The following is a 15,890-nucleotide window of genomic DNA, read 5'->3' as shown; positions in this document are numbered from 1 at the left end:
ATGTTAAAAATAAAGACGATATTTTACAATAAAGGATGGAAAATTTTTCTATCAAGAGCACGGTATTTGGCTAAAGAATCATCTGAATGTAAAAATAAATTCCTTCTCAATATAGAAGGATGATATATGAAAGAAATGAAATCTATCTACCTTATTGTCTTTTACAAATAGTAACCAAATGTATAAATGATGCAGTGGACAATCGCTGTCAGGTCATGTCGACAAGAATAATGAAAAATCGATTAATACTCACTGAGTGAGAGCTCTCTCGTTGGCAGCCGCTGCTGACGATCCTTGGCCCCCTGAAGTTCCACCAGAGTCGTGATGTCTCCTTTCCTTGTGCACAATTCCCATAAGCTTCATCCATGGGTTGTTGGCCGCATGGGCGCCCATGCCGCCACTCTGCCACATTGCGCTCGCCAGCCTCGTTCACTTGATAGGGAGCCACCGACAGGGGCTCCCACGCGTACTCTACCGGAAACTCAATTGGCCTCTGAGCGATAGAGACCCAAACAATGTTCTTCGGCAAAAACTGCCGTCCACTCGGGAGACTCCGCGGGGAGGTGCGAGGTGCCCTGCACGGCCCCGTAGGCTCCCAAGGCCGCCAATTAAGCACCTCGACCATCTAATCTATCTGACCTGTCTATCTTGGCTCCTCTCTCTTCTCTTGCTTCGTCTACAACCCTTTAACTGAATCCGTTTTTTCCTTTGTCTCGTTTGCTTCTCACTTCACTCAACTGGTTCCTCTTTTACGTATTTTTGCTTCCTTTTTAAAACAAAGAAAGAATACTTTAAAATTTGAAAACTTTTCTTCTTACTTAACTTATTTTTTATTCTCCTTTGACACTGTTTCCCATCCACCCAACCATTTTAATACTTTCAACTTCTTTCTACTCCTGCTATTTCTTCACGATTTTTGTTTTAATACCCGAATCAAAATTGGAAGTCTGTTTTAGGTCTTCGGATTCTCAATTCTTTAAATCTTTGGAATTTTTCGATAGGAAGAAATTTCCATCAAGTTTGTTCAGATCTAAAAAGTAAGTTTTGGGACTCAATCTATGAAGGATAAAATCAAAATTTCTAAAACCCAAATTAGAATCAAACGACTTGATTCTACTTGTTTCTACTTAATATTCTGTCTTAGATCTTTTAGAGTTTTAAACAAAAATCCTTAAAACCTAAATCAAAATTATAACTGTTTATAAAATTTTGAATAGCAACTCTCCTAATCTAAAACAAGAACTTGGTGAAGTAACATAGAATTTCCATTTGTTTTACTATCGGGTAATTTTAAAACTTACTGACATCAACTAGACATGTCATGCTATCAATAATCACACGAGACAGTCCGCGTGTTCACTTGCAATGGTTGGACGATAGAATCAAAATAGCAAAGTATGCTTCTTTTTTGTACTTGTGTCTGTTCAATGAAGGCACAGGAAACTGTTTACACAGAAGCATTGTCAATACTAACAGGATAATGCTTATTAATTTCATTACAAACAAGATTTATTGTTAATAAAACAGAATACAATAATTTTATTAGATGAATCCTTGGAAAGAATTATAATATTTTTATTCTGTATAAATATTATTTATTTTTATCGATAACTCCTATAAATACTATTTATTATGTTCATTGATTCATATCACAAATATTTGTATGCTAATTGGCAGTTGATAGAATTTCAAAAAAATATCAATCAGCCAGTTTGATCGACGAATAATTAGTTTTCACTAAAATTAAATTTGAATTAAAACGCAGATTCATTATGAATATTATTAATTTAATTATGAAAGTAATAAAAGAAAGAATGTAATGTAATCAACATTGGTAAGTATTTAACGTAAACAAAAAACATAAAAGTAATTAAAATGAAAATAAAACAATTTCAAAAACAAACTTGAAATTAAGCTTTAATTTATGTATCATCTCTGAGTTCTTCAACAACATTTTTACTCGAAATTTTCGAGGATTGTATGCAGAGGCCAAAAGTTCAACTCCCAGTAGAAAATTTCGTGAGTTCCATTCGTATCACGTTTGAAAGAAACGGAAGAAACGCAAACCTACCAAATATAAGATTTGATTTACTTTAAATCCCTGTGTGTATCATGCTACTGTGGTTCCTACCATAGTGAATGATATTTCAGTCTACATGTAACATGGATAAAGATCCACTGCATTACAAGTAAATGTTTAAAAACTTCTTTCTTTAGTTTTGTTATGAACTCATTAAATGCTAAACTTCTTTCGCGAATAAGAAAAAACTAGACTCAACGCAATGCGGACAATTGCTGTATCGAATATACTCGTCTATAATTTTTTGTTTTATTTTATTTTCCCTCTCTTCAATCGCATGCGCAATTTGAATATTTAAAAATTTAACGAAAAAAAATATGCTCCACGATGCTAATTGAATATATTTCCCATTAACTTTCTACAAAATATTTTATGTCGAGATTGAAACCCATCTACTCATATTCGCTAATTTTAATTTATTTTAAAATTTTTCTCACGTTTTATACATTTTTATATCACCTAGGTAATATTATTCTCATTATCATACAAATTTTATTTTTTTCACGAAAGGTTCGATTAAATAAAGAATGAAGTTAATCATATTTCAAATTATTAATGAAAACTTGTAATTGAATTATATTCCTCTTTCAGAATTAAAAAAAAAATATAGATTTTATTTTAAAAAAAAATGTGTTTATGAAGAAATTAATATCAACAGTGTGTCCACAAGAAACGTGACAAATGAATTCAATTTGAAGACAGATGAGCCGAGAAATAGGAATTTACAGTAGCAACAATGATACCTATGTCAACTGAAACACAGATTGGAAAGAAATATTGTCCAGTTGGGTGGCCTGTTATCAACTGTTCTCAAGCTTACATCTCGAAGACACGTCGGGGCGAATTGCCAAGAAATCCGTGTGTGTAGAAGAAAGAGATTGTTAAAAAAAACCAGTTGAATGTCCATGATTTTTATTATATTATATAGTTGCCTAAACTACTATTAAAGTTTTTTAAGTAAGATGAAACTCTCTAGAAAATTAACTAAAACCAACAGAGCAAAATAATTACACTAAAAATTTAACGCGGTTTATAATTAAAAACCTTTTACCCAAAGAAAGTTCAAGTTAAAGAGTGACAAACTTCTCAACGAATAACAGTACATCATTGAACACTTTCAGTTAACTATTAAGTCTACTGTGAACAAAGTTTTCTGTACCTTCAATGTGTTCGCAAAGTATTATTCTCAGAAAAGTCGACATGAATGTTGAGGGATCTACACCTTGAGGGCGACGAGCGTGATGGTTTCAAAGATAAATACGCACAGTACTGTCATGAAGTACCAGTAAGAGCCATGACTTTCTGACCTTACCTAAAGAATAACGAAATCCTCAGAATTTTTATGCACAATTCATTTAGAACCATTCTTTCATTTTCTATGCAATTTTCTTTCTATTTAAATTGATTATTTACACTACCTTTCTATTCTACTCGTCACGATTTTTAAAATCTTTCGTCTCGTTAAAAAGCTTTTTTTTCTCGACAAAGGGGTCTTTAAATAATACGATCGATACGTTATCATTTTTACTTTCTCTACTCTGTACAAATTCAAATAGATTATTGAATAAATTTTTTTTCCAGTAGAATATACTTCATAAACTATTTAATCTGTATTTGATAAAATTTTATAACAATTTCACTTACTTTATGTAGAAAAATATCACTACATCTTTGTCATTTGTGAGTTGCTACTCTTAAAAGGTCGATTTTATATTGCTTGAAATATTATATAAATGCTAGTTTACCATGCCTTATCCGTATAGTAATAATGGTTAGTTTATCATTTTATAGATTACTTAAAAAAAATAATTTATTTTTTCATTTCCTTGATGCTTCAATAATCTACATGATATTGGTGCCAATCTTTTTTTCTTTTCACGTAAAAAATATGAACACATTTAATGATATCAATTGAACGATTTCAATGCGAAACAAAACGTATAGAAAATATATTCACAATGAATACACTAGAGAAACCACTGAGCGCAGTCGAAGAGTAAATAAAACACGTGTTAATAATAAACCACTTCTTCAAGTATTTAACATATGTTACAAATGACGAGAGAGAAAAACTGAAAGACGTGTGTATGTAATGCAAATTACGAGATACCGCATTACTTGTACGGGAGCCCGGCGCCGCATTGCCACCGCAGGAGATCATATCCCTACTGAGTCAGACGCACGAGCCGCATCCGCAGCCCCTCGCACTCGTCCCCCATTTTACCTGTCTATTTATCCCTGTCTCGTAGAGTGTCGAACCCAGGACACGACCTTTCTTCGTGATGCATTGGGAATACAGAGAAGAATTTGGCGATCTTGGTCACGTATTGGCGTGACCGATCGTCATGAATATCACGATAATAAAAAAAACCACCCCTTTACTTCTCTTCCCACCCTGACTATACTTGCTTAGTCACTTTAGCATGCTGCACATTTCGATGAATAAAAAACAACTTTACGCAAATTTCCGTATACAGTTGTCGTTGATTTCTCCATCGTTTATACCGATTATTCATCGATCACAATATCGATACACCGGTAATTTTTAACCACTTTCACACGATACATTACCGATTGAATAATAAATAATTATTGCTGGTTGATGAGTTTAAAAATTTATGTACATATAGAGATGCTGATAATAATGGTAGTTAGCTGTAAAAGTAGCAATTAAGCTCACTTGGTTCAGTAAAACGGACGTAAGAATAAGGTTAAGTCGCGTGTTGACCGAGGTAAACCAAAGGAAGCGGGCGCACGAGACTCCCGTGCGGAGCTCAACGTTTCGCCTCACTGCCGGGCTCACTGCAGCTTGTGACGCACCACCCTCTTCTCTGCACCCTCCGTCGCACCAACCCCGTGCTTGCTTTCTCTCTGTTTCACTCCCACTTGCTCACTGTCTTTTACCACCTCTATATCTGCAACCCTTTCACACCCCCTCACGTCGTAGCCGCGCAGTTGACGCTGTTCTCTACTCCTGAAGTACACAAGGCTTACAGGATGGCCGTGGCCGGGCCAACGGCGCACACCTGCGCCGTCCCCTCCAAAGCACATCACGGTCGTCAGCTCTCTGTTGTGCTAGGAAACACGCCAGTCCTATTACTGCCCTTACTATCGTTAGTGAAGCTCAACACGGAAAAAAAAGTGATGTAAAATCTACATGCGTAGGTGTAATTTTTATATCAAAAGTATAGTTAAAAAAAATGCAGTTAATTTTATTCTGGTTAAATGATGTTAAATCTACAATAGCATTTGCCGTAGAATTTACAATAATATTTTGCAGTATTTTTTACCACAGTTTTATGTTAGTTTGACATCAAATTTTTTACAAACATAACTATAGCATTTTACTAACCAGAAAAGATAATGAGTAATGTTTTGAATTATCATCAAATAATTGTAATTACGAGTCATTAAGAAAACTGAGGAAAACAGTTTACAACACTTTAACAATTTACTGGTCATGAATTTTATTTCAAAATAGAAAATTCCATTGACAATACAAATTTCATTACATGAAAATATTATAATGAATACCTAGTTGTAATCATCAATGAGCCATTTTTATTTATTAACAAACATTTTATTATATTTCCTAATGAAGAAATATTTACTAACTTGTTCTTAGTACAATTTTTGAAACTTTTCATTACTTTATACGCATGATAATGACTGTTAAACCCGAGTGTTGTATAATGATTGATACAGAAGTAAAATTTTCCATTAATTTGCAGAACGTTTACTATGATTCCAAATTCTGGTCCTTCCTGACTTAAGTCTACAACTATAATAGAATCTTTTTCAAATCTTTGACCCATAATTTCTATCCATTTTAGAGCTTTGACATTGGAATTAGTACCAAATACAGATTTTATATGATTATCAATGTTATAATTAGGTATAATTGGACCATTAATGTATTTTTGAATAATACAAGGATTATAATTTGTAAAACACATTTTTAATTGATGCCTTAAAGTCAAAGTTAATAATATATTTTTCATTGATCCGGATATATTTGCGGTAGATTTTAATTCATGATTTTTAGACTCAAATCTCATAGACCATAAATGCATTAGTGGTCCACATTTCAACATAATTGCAGGATAGTGAAGTTTTATATGAAATTTAAATTGTAGATGAGAAGCAAATTTTAAATACAAACTTAAAAACTCTTCAATCAATGTTTTAAACAATACAACATGACTTCTCAACACTCTAGGTGATGTTATTATATCAACTATTTGTCTTAATTTCAGATATAATTGCCAAACACAGTTATCCTCTTCTACAAATTCACCAACCATTAATCCAAAATAACGTACAAAAAAGAGCATTTCTGCAGCAGACATTTTAATTTGTATATGATCGGCTGATATAAATGGAGGCATATTTGAAAGTTCTAGTTTACCATAATTGAATGTATCGATTCTAGAATTTAGAGTGTCTAAAGAAAATCGATTCTCAACAAAAATTAAGTGATTTAAAACAATGACCATTGTATAATTTGCAGTGCCTTCCAACACATCGTGCATAATATCAACAGTCTGATTTATGCAAACATGGAAATCATCTATTTCATTAAAAATACATTTTTCTTAATACCTGTCAGTGAATAATTGTTTATTTTTAGACTCTTTTCATATTTTTCTGGACTACGCAAAATCCTTACATTTTCAGTAGTTTGATTATTCATTTCAAGATAAGGAATTTCGCATATTCTACAGCAATAGTTTGCACTGAAGCATTCTACAAAACCGAATATTGAATGCAATCCCAAGTTGTCACCAATAATAGCTCCACATTCAAAATATATCTTAATATTTTCATTTTTAATAGATATTGTTATACCATTTTTTTTCAGATCATTTAATTCTTCAATTAATTTTGCAAATATTGCTCTATTGCCAAATTCTTTTCGGTCATTAGAATAGAATAAACAAACAAGAAAAATACTACTTAATCGTGAAGCATACTGCTTTGGAAGACATGGAATAGACATATATACAACACCTAATTTGTTGTTTCCTGCATGACTTCCTAAAGCATTACCGACCTCCAAATCATCGAAAAAAATAAAAAGTGGTAAAAAGAATTTAGTTCCATGATTTTTAGTCTTAGAACGCCAAAGATCACCTTGTATAAAATTAGATAAAATTTCTGGTTCATTTTTCAAATGCTCAACGTACTTTTTAGTTTTATCGTATAGTTCAGGTATACTAAAAATCGATTTTAATGTATTTTTTAAAGGAATATATTGTCCAAACACATCCTTTGGTTCTGAAACAATAATTCCATTGCGTTTAGATTCTACAATTCTTGAACCAATTTTATATTGAATAGGTAATACAAGAAATCCTTTGTCATAAAAATATTTTAATCTTCTATGCTCAGTTGAAAATATTTCAAAACAACTAATAGCAGAATTAAGTATACGTGGAATATCATTAATGACAACTTGTTCACATTTATTTATTAAATAATATTGAATTTGTTTTATTATATATGGAACGTAAAGTTTTCTAATAAATTTTGTCAATTCTTCAACGATGAACTGAACACAGTTTCGTGGTATCATTGAGTTGTTATACAATGATAACCAGAATTTACCCAAAAATGTTTCTAAATTAATAGAAAAATCATCAAATGTCATATTCATTTTGAATATGTAAAAATGAATGTGATAAATTATAATTTATAGTCTTTTAACATTTAATTTTTATATCTATTTAAATCACTTATAAGACGATTGACACATGTAAATGATGAAGTTTTTTTTGTAACTTCATAAATGTATTTTTCTAGAAATTCCCAAACGTGTTCACACTCTACTGAGTAAGTTGCATTCAATGCGTGTATGATTTTAAAACATGTGTCTATTGCTTTTAAGGGGGTAGGTAAAACATATCGCTGATCATTTATTACTACAAACGAACTTTCGATGTTATCTAATAGTCCAATGATGACTACAAAAGGCTGAAGAGTCAATTTATGCTGCTTGTAAATCCTAATTTTGCTTTCTATATATGGTTGTAGTTCATCAATAGTCTGTAGAAAAAAAAACAATAAAATTGAAACTGAAACTTGAATTGCAATGTTAAAAAAAATTACAACAGAGATTGTAATATTTTTTAATTCAAAAAATTCTGAAACACTTCGTTTTTGAAGGAGTTGAAATTCATAAAAATTTATTTACCTCTGCATGAAAAAGAAATGATTGCTTAATGTCAGTTATATTTGGTCTCCAATGTTTTCCTGATTTTTTAGATTTCTTGTTTATTGTACCCAATAGTAATGGAAGTAATTCAAGGGCAATAATCTCAATATTACCAAGATCTTTATAGAAAATATAGTCATGAAAATTACAATTAACGTTAATATTTAAGTCGTTAAGACAAATGAAGTTACCTGAATCGTTCGCCAATAATATATTATTAGTCTTGAGGTATTGCGATACTTGATAATCTTTTCGTTTCTTACTAATATTAATAATTTTTTTTGCAACCGATGGCCATTTTAGAATTAATTTATCAACTGCCTCTTTATGAATTTGTTTAAAATCTGATTCAAACTGTAACAGAAAATTTCATTTGCAAACCTTTGTATTTAATACATGCATCAATATATTATAATACTTTTATTCAGAGGAATTAACTATGAAATTTACCAATAAATAAGCAGATGGTGTCTTCAATACATTGAATGTATTAAAATACATATCAATTCGTTCTGTATGATAAGCCAATCTTTCTTTAAAACTTTCTTGCCATTTTAAAAGCACTTCACTAAATGGTTCTATATGATTTTTAAGCCATAATAATGAATCACTCAACGGTAAAATATCGTTTGTATTGCTTATTTCATCTATAATTTAAAAAAATAATCAATAGAGATATTAGAATAGTAAACAATTATTGAATGAATAAAATTAAAAAAAAGCTAATTTCATCATTTTTAAAAAACAAAAATATTGAATAGTGTAAGTTATTCGAATTTAAAAAATATTTACGTTGATCTATATTAGAATCAGAAGTAAGGATTTCTAATTCAAATAAAGTTCTTCTCAGATTGATATATTTATCATACAGAAGTCCTCTAGCACCAATAGGACCATTTGTGCCTTTTGTCCAGGGTGTATAATATAAGTCTTCTTCTTCATCAGGAAATAATTCTACTAGATCTTTTGTCAACTTTTTAAATCTCTCAGCTGTAATCCTAATTGAAAACAATTATAAAGAAAGTTAATTTTCAACTTCCCAAAACATAATTTAAAATATTCCATCAATAGCTACGTACTTGAATTTTTTACTGTTTTCTAATTCTGATTCAATGATTACACTAGTGAGTAACCGTCGGTTTATTGTGTTCTTAAGATTAAATTCTGCTAGAATAAGCCTTCCACGAAAACATTTTAATATAGGTTTAATTTCATTTTGAGAGTTTCCTAAAATATTCATTGACACAGAAAAAAGTAAATAAATACATTTGAAAGGAAGAACTGGAAATCTTACTGGATGATGTTGAAGACAGAGGCATAATAGGAATTTTCGATGTTGGAAGATTTGAAGTTGGTGCAGTTTTTTTTTTTGGAATTGGAGAGATTGTTTTTTCATTAGAAATAGAATTGAGATTTGAAATAAAAACTTCATTAAGACCGCTGATAGTTGATTCAAGCAAAAGATTTGACTCTTCTAAACTATCATCATGATTTACATTATTATTGTTTTCAATTATATGAATACTTTCGTTATTAATAATAAAACACGATTTATTATATTTCGACATAAAATTGTTATATTCTTTTAAGAATTTATATCTTAATCCAATTTGTGGAATGAGTTCAACAATAAGGGCATCAGTTAAATTAGTAAAAACTTCTTTATCAACTATATTGACTGTAAAAGTAACAAAATTTGAGAATGAATATAAATTATATAGAGAATTGAGTTTAACCTAAAAAATTTTTTGAGTGAAACTATTAATTCCTCTGAACACTAATTATTATAAATAAATCAATTTTTCATATTTTAAATTTGAATAAAGAATACTATTGTTGAAATAGGTTTTTTTACTTACTGTTGAAATGATCAATTAAATTTTCTAGATTCCACTTTTTTAAAAGTTGTTTAACAAACTCATCCATTGTTACAAACTTAACACACAATTTATACACAAATATCACTTTAATGTTGACAATGGAACAGACAATTTTGATTTAATAACAATCTCATTTATGATCCATCACCTTCTCGGTTTTTACACAAAGATAATATTACACTATATTTTTATAATGTATTTTCACGAACAATATACGTTGTCGATAGAAAAATCCACGCTTGAGCAGCGACTAAATAATACGAAAATTTTTATTTTGCCACTAACAATGTGATCTGTATCTCTTTCTCAGAAAACTGAAGCTCAGGCGGCAAAGAATCACAACAAAACAATGAGTGAGACTCGCAGTAGCGACGCGTGTCTAGATATTCTAAAATTACTCGAAACAGTTGATCAACTCTATTATTGCGATTTATTTAATTCTAGCGTTACTCAAAACAGTTACATAGATGGCGCTAGAATTTATAAATTCAAAAAATTTAAATAATTGATCGGTAAATTATCGATCAATAAATCAATGAAAAAAATGTTTGTTTTTTTCGTATTTTTAATTATAAATTCAATTATCAAAAAATGAAATCATTTTTATTTATTCATTAACTAATTTAATTATCTTTTATATCTTATCGCAATTTTTAGTTCAATTAACAACAAATAATAAAGTAATCCGAACCTAATTATCACGTTAATTCTATTGCAGTTTGTTGTAAATCGTACCGCAGGCAAAAAAAAGTTTTTTTACTGCACTTTTTATGTGAATTTTACTTCACCTTTTTTTTCCGTGAATCCCTCTTTTTATTCATTATCCATTGCCAATTTTCAATTATCTTTTTAAGCTCTTTAACTCTTCATCTACAAACTCTCACTGTTTTACTTTTGTACGATGTCATTTATTGCTATTTCATTTATGTAGTCAATGTAATACCTAAGTTTATTGCAGGTGAGAAAACTAGTTGTTTTCTAGAATTACGACCCTGCTATAAACCAAAAAAGATTGAAAGTTTTCATGTGACTTAAAGCTGACGTAGACTTGGTAACGACTGAAGATCGTAGACAGCATGTGAGAAGATACGTGAAAAGAAGAATGATGTAAATGCTTGTTTGAACTAGAGTATCAAAGCAACCTGTCGCTTCATGATATACTTTTGTAAATTTTCTAAGTTTATTTGTTGAATTAACGTCAAGTAAATTAGTGCAATCGCAAATTGCATATTTATAAAGCTAAAAGCTTCATAATTACGAATAATTAGGATGTATTATGAGTAATAATTTCATTTAAATTTGCATTCATGATATTTGCATTTTCAAATGTACATTGAAGACTATATTTTATCATAAAAAATAAATAAAAATAGCTGTTAATAACATAACGTTTTCAATTAAATTGGATAGAGTAGAAGAAAAATAAAATCTTTTTATGTTAAATTTAAACCAAATTTTACATCACTACATTACGTGATATCTTATGACGTTTTCTACTATATAAGGACATATATAAGTAGTAGTAGAAGCGTGAATGAGCACCTAATCCAATTAAAATTTTAATTAAATTCTACACTTGTCGACAAGACCAAACAAGAAAATATATATTGAAGAAAATTAGTAATTAATTACTTTTAAACCAGTATTCATGATTGAAATGTACTTAGAAAGCTAATAATAAAGATTGAACAATATCCTCAAACGGAAATTAAAACTCTCCGACGACTTCCAGACTTTAAACTCAAACTTGTTGGCTCCCAAGTGAACGTATAATAATATAAAAGAAATTCAGAAAACATAAAAGTATTTAACTAATAGATGAAGTTTCCATAAGATTTCTATTCATTGTTTCAAAAGAAAAAAGTTGATAGCAATTATAGAAATGACATATAAATAAGATAAGGATCATGAAAGATGCTATAAGCAGTTATCAGCACCAATCTAATAAATCAAGTTGAAGGAATTTGATTTTCTTCGTTGGCTTCATGGCCTTGTGTTTTAACGACTACAGACCACAGAAGCCTCATCAAAAAGTACTTTACATTGTATGCATCATGACATTTACAAAGATTTTAAAAATATTACTCTACTTTCCTACATCAATTAACCTGAAAAATTTTCAAGGAGTTTTCGTCGGATTAGAAGAAAAACATAAACTATGGTTTGATACACTAACATAATTTTAAGAGTTGATTAAAACTTGACTTTAAGGAGCTTAAATTGTAAACTTACTTTCTTAAACTATTGTAGAATCGATAATTGTTTAAAATAAATATTACTAAATACTATTATTTATGACAGTTAATTATTAAAAATAGGATATTTACCTCATTGTTGTTGAAATAAATTTTTCAGCATATTTAAAAACCATCTTGTTATTTGTTATAGAAAGTCAGTTTGTTTGAGTTGTAGACAACTGTTTAAGATTGCTTAACTTTCTGCAGCTAATTGAATTTTTTAGGAAAAAAATCAGGTTAATTAGAAATTTTTCATCATTATTCAAGAATTAATTATGATTGAAATTGAATAACTAATATTAAGTAAATAATTACAAAATTTACCTCAATTCTCTTTTTTTCATCAAGTTTTTGATAATATTCCCCGAATAAAAACTCCATCATCTATATTGGTTCGGAAATACTTTACAGAACCAACACCTTCCTTCATGACGGATGAGTTTTTCCAATGAAAGTTCCAAGACATTATCTAAGGATAATACTTTCGCATTAGCATGATCTTCTTTTGGAACATGGACAATGGAAATTAAAAAGAATTATAAAAACTATTTTATACTATATTTAAATATTCATGCAAAATGTTCAACATTTTGAATGGCTATCTCATTGATTAGATCCAAAATGTATAAGATCATGAAACATGAGTCAAAATTTTTTCATATAATTAGGATTTATAAAACTAAAATAATACCTGTATCCAATAATATTTGAATAAAAAAGCCATTATTAATAAAAATTAACATAATTTAACAAAATTGGTATAATTCTGTGACTTTAAACAAACATGAAAGCGTCAAGACATTAAGTTGTTGTTGTCTTTTCTCTGGTCGAGCTGCTTCTAGTATGTTCGTCGCGTCGGTTTCTTCAAAAGGCGGGAAACGAAAATTCAGTCGGTAATTATCATCAATCATTATTTTTGATGGTAAAGCAAGAAAGCTGCTATACCAACTATTGGTATTTAAAAAAGTTCTTACTGACTGTCGGTACAGTCCAATGGCGCTTATGCAGCACACTACGTATAGCGATAAGTTGATGACGTCATAATATTACGCGTAATGAAAGTTATGAAAGTTGTACAGAATCTTAAAACCGGCAAATAAAGTAAAATACAGTGAATATAATAATGAAATTAGTTTTTTCAATTTTTCAAATTTTGTTATTAATATTAATATGTGAAGCTGCCAATGACGACATTGATTTAATCGAAGAAAAGGCCAAAGATGGGTAAGCCGAAGTCATAACCTTCAATTTTTATACGTTACAGAAAACAAACTTTTTCTGAATTTATGTAATTGACATACCAGTAGACTTCAATAACATACATTATTTTATTTCAGACAATCAGATGAAGTCATTGACCCTAATTCTCTCTATTATAACAAACAAACCAAGCAATTGAACAAAGTAACGAAACTGAAGCTAAACAAAAATAATGATAACATGGAGTAAGTTTTTAAAAATAACTTTAAAAATTTAATAAAAAATAATCAAGTTGAGTACTTATTATTTAAATATAAAAATTTGTCAGAGATATCGATCTTCATCAAATGTGCAATGAAGTATTTAATGACGTTTTCAAACATCAAACGAACGATATATTTGAAGAATCTTTTTCTCGACGACTCATCAATATATTATTATCATCGGTTGATTTTCAGGTATTATACGATAATTTACAAATCAATTCACATTAATAATTTATGCAATATTATGCATTAAATTTATTCATTATATTTGCCTGCAGGAAAATAATAATTTGTTAACAGGAAGTATACTAATTGAATTAACGTCTTCAGAATTACAACAATTGAGAAATTTTGGCCTTGGTAAAGCACGTATCAGAGATGTGGACCCTTTTATTACATCAATATTTAAAGCATCTGAAAAGAATTTATTTTATGATATTTCATTGTTCTTGCGAGATATCGTTATATATTTAGTAATGCATGTAAGTATATAATTTTAGAAAATAATTTTCGAAGAATAAATGTGAGGTATATTCATTATTTTTAATTTCAGAAAGAAATCGTTATAATAACATGTATTGTACTGTATCTTACATGGTTGCTCTTGACAGTAAAATGGGATATTATGAGGTTCTTTCAAGCAAGTCTTTTCATAATATTCATCACAAGTTTCGTTATTGTATATTTTCAACTTCTTAAGGTTTTTTAGCTTAAAATTTTATTTTAAGTAACGCAATTTTAATAGATAAATCTAATACAATATTTTCTAGAATGCTGAAATAAAATTGACAACAAAACAATTCTTGTTGACCGAATTACCCGTTCACTGTCAACCTCATTTGATGTCATGGTGGGAAAAAGTGTGGCATATGTATGGTTGTAAGTTTTTTTTCTATAAAAATGAATTTTACGTTGTTTTTTATTATTTAATAGAAAAAAAATTACTGTATAATTATTTTTTAGCCTTCGAAGATTGTCAAAGATATTTCGAAGCAAGGGAAGACAGTCATTTTCTTCATGTAACACCAGCAATAGCATTGTCTCACATGATCAGTACATTTATGCTTCATCCAGCAGAAGCTTTTGGTGATGCAATTAGTAAATTCGTTTATCAGACCACAAGTAAGTCAATTATTGGAAAATCACTTAAAAACAGTTATTCTCATTATGATTATTTTCTTGGACTTTTCAGAAAATTTTTGGACTCCTCTTCAAATTATTTTCACTCCACTGATGACTATTGTAATTATCGTCCTTTCAGTGGTAGCTTTTATTTGTATAGCAGGAGGATCGCTTCGATGGTACATGTGGCCATTCACGCTATTTTCTTTAGGAAGATCTCGTAATAACGAAGCCCAAAGCTTAAGTAGTAAGGATGAAAGAAAAACGATTGAAGTGATTCTCAATATAAAAGTATTGAAAATAATTAAGTATTTAAAACTCATTTCAAATAAAGTTAATTAAAAATGTAACACAAATTTTTTTCAGGCATCTCCCAATATACAGTCAGATCAAATCGCTATAGACGCCGCTCCTGATAATAACTCTAATCAGAATATTTCGACGAACTCAGAACAGCAAGAATTGGTTAAAAATAATACAGCCAGTGAAAATTTGAGTATAAGTACTAGTGATCAGACAAGTGTCAATTCAAATATATCGGAAAATTGTTTGCCAGAAAATACGGGTAACAGTAAAAATAGAATCGAAGAAGTTGAAATATGTTCGTGAAGTGGTGATAATAAAGTGAGTTTTTAAATATTTTCTATTAAAAGTGATATTAGACATTGAGTTTTTAGTATAAAGTCATATTTCACAATATCTGATAATAATTGAATTATTTATTAGTATTTAATACTTTTATAAGAAAAATAATCATTAGTCTATTTAAATCATGATAAATTATACGTCATATAACATGAGCAACCATGACTGAATACTTGATAAATTATTAGATAGTATTAAGTGCGAAATTTGGATTTGTTTTTAATCATATTTATTATTATTGAATGT

The 15,890-nt window shown here is 29.4% G+C and overlaps 3 protein-coding genes across 4 annotated transcripts in view; 1 reads left to right on the top strand and 2 right to left on the bottom strand.

The window, feature by feature from the left end:
• The window catches only part of shaker (Potassium voltage-gated channel protein Shaker), a 92,169-nt gene extending 78,926 nt beyond the window's left edge, over window positions 1-13,243 (bottom strand). Inside the window, exons 1-4 of the mRNA XM_035079870.1 lie at window positions 13,103-13,243; window positions 12,736-12,880; window positions 12,502-12,618; window positions 254-766 (exon numbers count right to left, since the gene is read on the bottom strand). Of these exons, the coding sequence (XP_034935761.1) occupies window positions 254-411 (158 nt within the window). The 5' untranslated portion in view covers window positions 412-766; window positions 12,502-12,618; window positions 12,736-12,880; window positions 13,103-13,243. The remainder of the gene's footprint in view (window positions 1-253; window positions 767-12,501; window positions 12,619-12,735; window positions 12,881-13,102) is intronic.
• LOC118064923 (uncharacterized) lies at window positions 6,715-9,996 on the bottom strand. The gene is made up of 7 exons (XM_035079873.1): window positions 9,589-9,996; window positions 9,374-9,521; window positions 9,087-9,292; window positions 8,745-8,941; window positions 8,486-8,648; window positions 8,274-8,413; window positions 6,715-8,125 (listed from the first exon to the last, which is right to left on the bottom strand). The coding sequence occupies exons 1-7, from the start codon at window positions 9,860-9,862 to the stop codon at window positions 7,790-7,792; spliced, it is 1,464 nt and encodes a 487-aa protein (XP_034935764.1). The 5' UTR covers window positions 9,863-9,996; the 3' UTR covers window positions 6,715-7,789.
• A 214-nt stretch (window positions 13,244-13,457) lies between the features above and the next one.
• Window positions 13,458-15,890, top strand: LOC118064840 (uncharacterized). 2 transcript variants are annotated; one of them, XM_035079722.1, is made up of 9 exons: window positions 13,458-13,635; window positions 13,749-13,856; window positions 13,940-14,069; window positions 14,156-14,359; window positions 14,431-14,577; window positions 14,648-14,756; window positions 14,841-14,999; window positions 15,070-15,290; window positions 15,366-15,890. In XM_035079722.1, exons 1-9 carry the CDS (start codon window positions 13,535-13,537, stop codon window positions 15,606-15,608), a joined length of 1,422 nt encoding a protein of 473 aa, XP_034935613.1. In that variant the 5' UTR covers window positions 13,458-13,534; the 3' UTR covers window positions 15,609-15,890. The 2 variants fall into 2 exon arrangements, with proteins under 2 accessions (XP_034935613.1, XP_034935614.1); XM_035079723.1 differs by having other exon boundaries at window positions 15,070-15,246; window positions 15,366-15,566.

Source organism: Chelonus insularis, unplaced genomic scaffold, assembly GCF_013357705.1.
Source record: "Chelonus insularis isolate UGA/USDA-ARS -01 unplaced genomic scaffold, ASM1335770v1 contig_25_pilon, whole genome shotgun sequence".
In the NCBI taxonomy this organism is placed as follows: domain Eukaryota; kingdom Metazoa; phylum Arthropoda; class Insecta; order Hymenoptera; family Braconidae; genus Chelonus; species Chelonus insularis.
This window is presented reverse-complemented; position numbering and strand designations above follow the sequence as displayed.

Coding starts and splice junctions, on each gene's coding strand:
- LOC118064923 (XM_035079873.1), bottom strand. CDS start 9,862: ATGTCGAAATATAATAAATCGTGTTTTATTATTAATAACGAAAGTATT. Junction 9,522..9,588: donor TCTGTCTTCAACATCATCCA/GTAAGATTTCCA, acceptor TGAATATTTTAG/GAAACTCTCAAAATGAAATT. Junction 8,414..8,485: donor ATTATTGGCGAACGATTCAG/GTAACTTCATTT, acceptor TTTTCTATAAAG/ATCTTGGTAATATTGAGATT.
- LOC118064840 (XM_035079722.1), top strand. CDS start 13,535: ATGAAATTAGTTTTTTCAATTTTTCAAATTTTGTTATTAATATTAATA. Junction 13,636..13,748: donor GAAGAAAAGGCCAAAGATGG/GTAAGCCGAAGT, acceptor ATTTTATTTCAG/ACAATCAGATGAAGTCATTG. Junction 15,000..15,069: donor ATTCGTTTATCAGACCACAA/GTAAGTCAATTA, acceptor TGGACTTTTCAG/AAAATTTTTGGACTCCTCTT.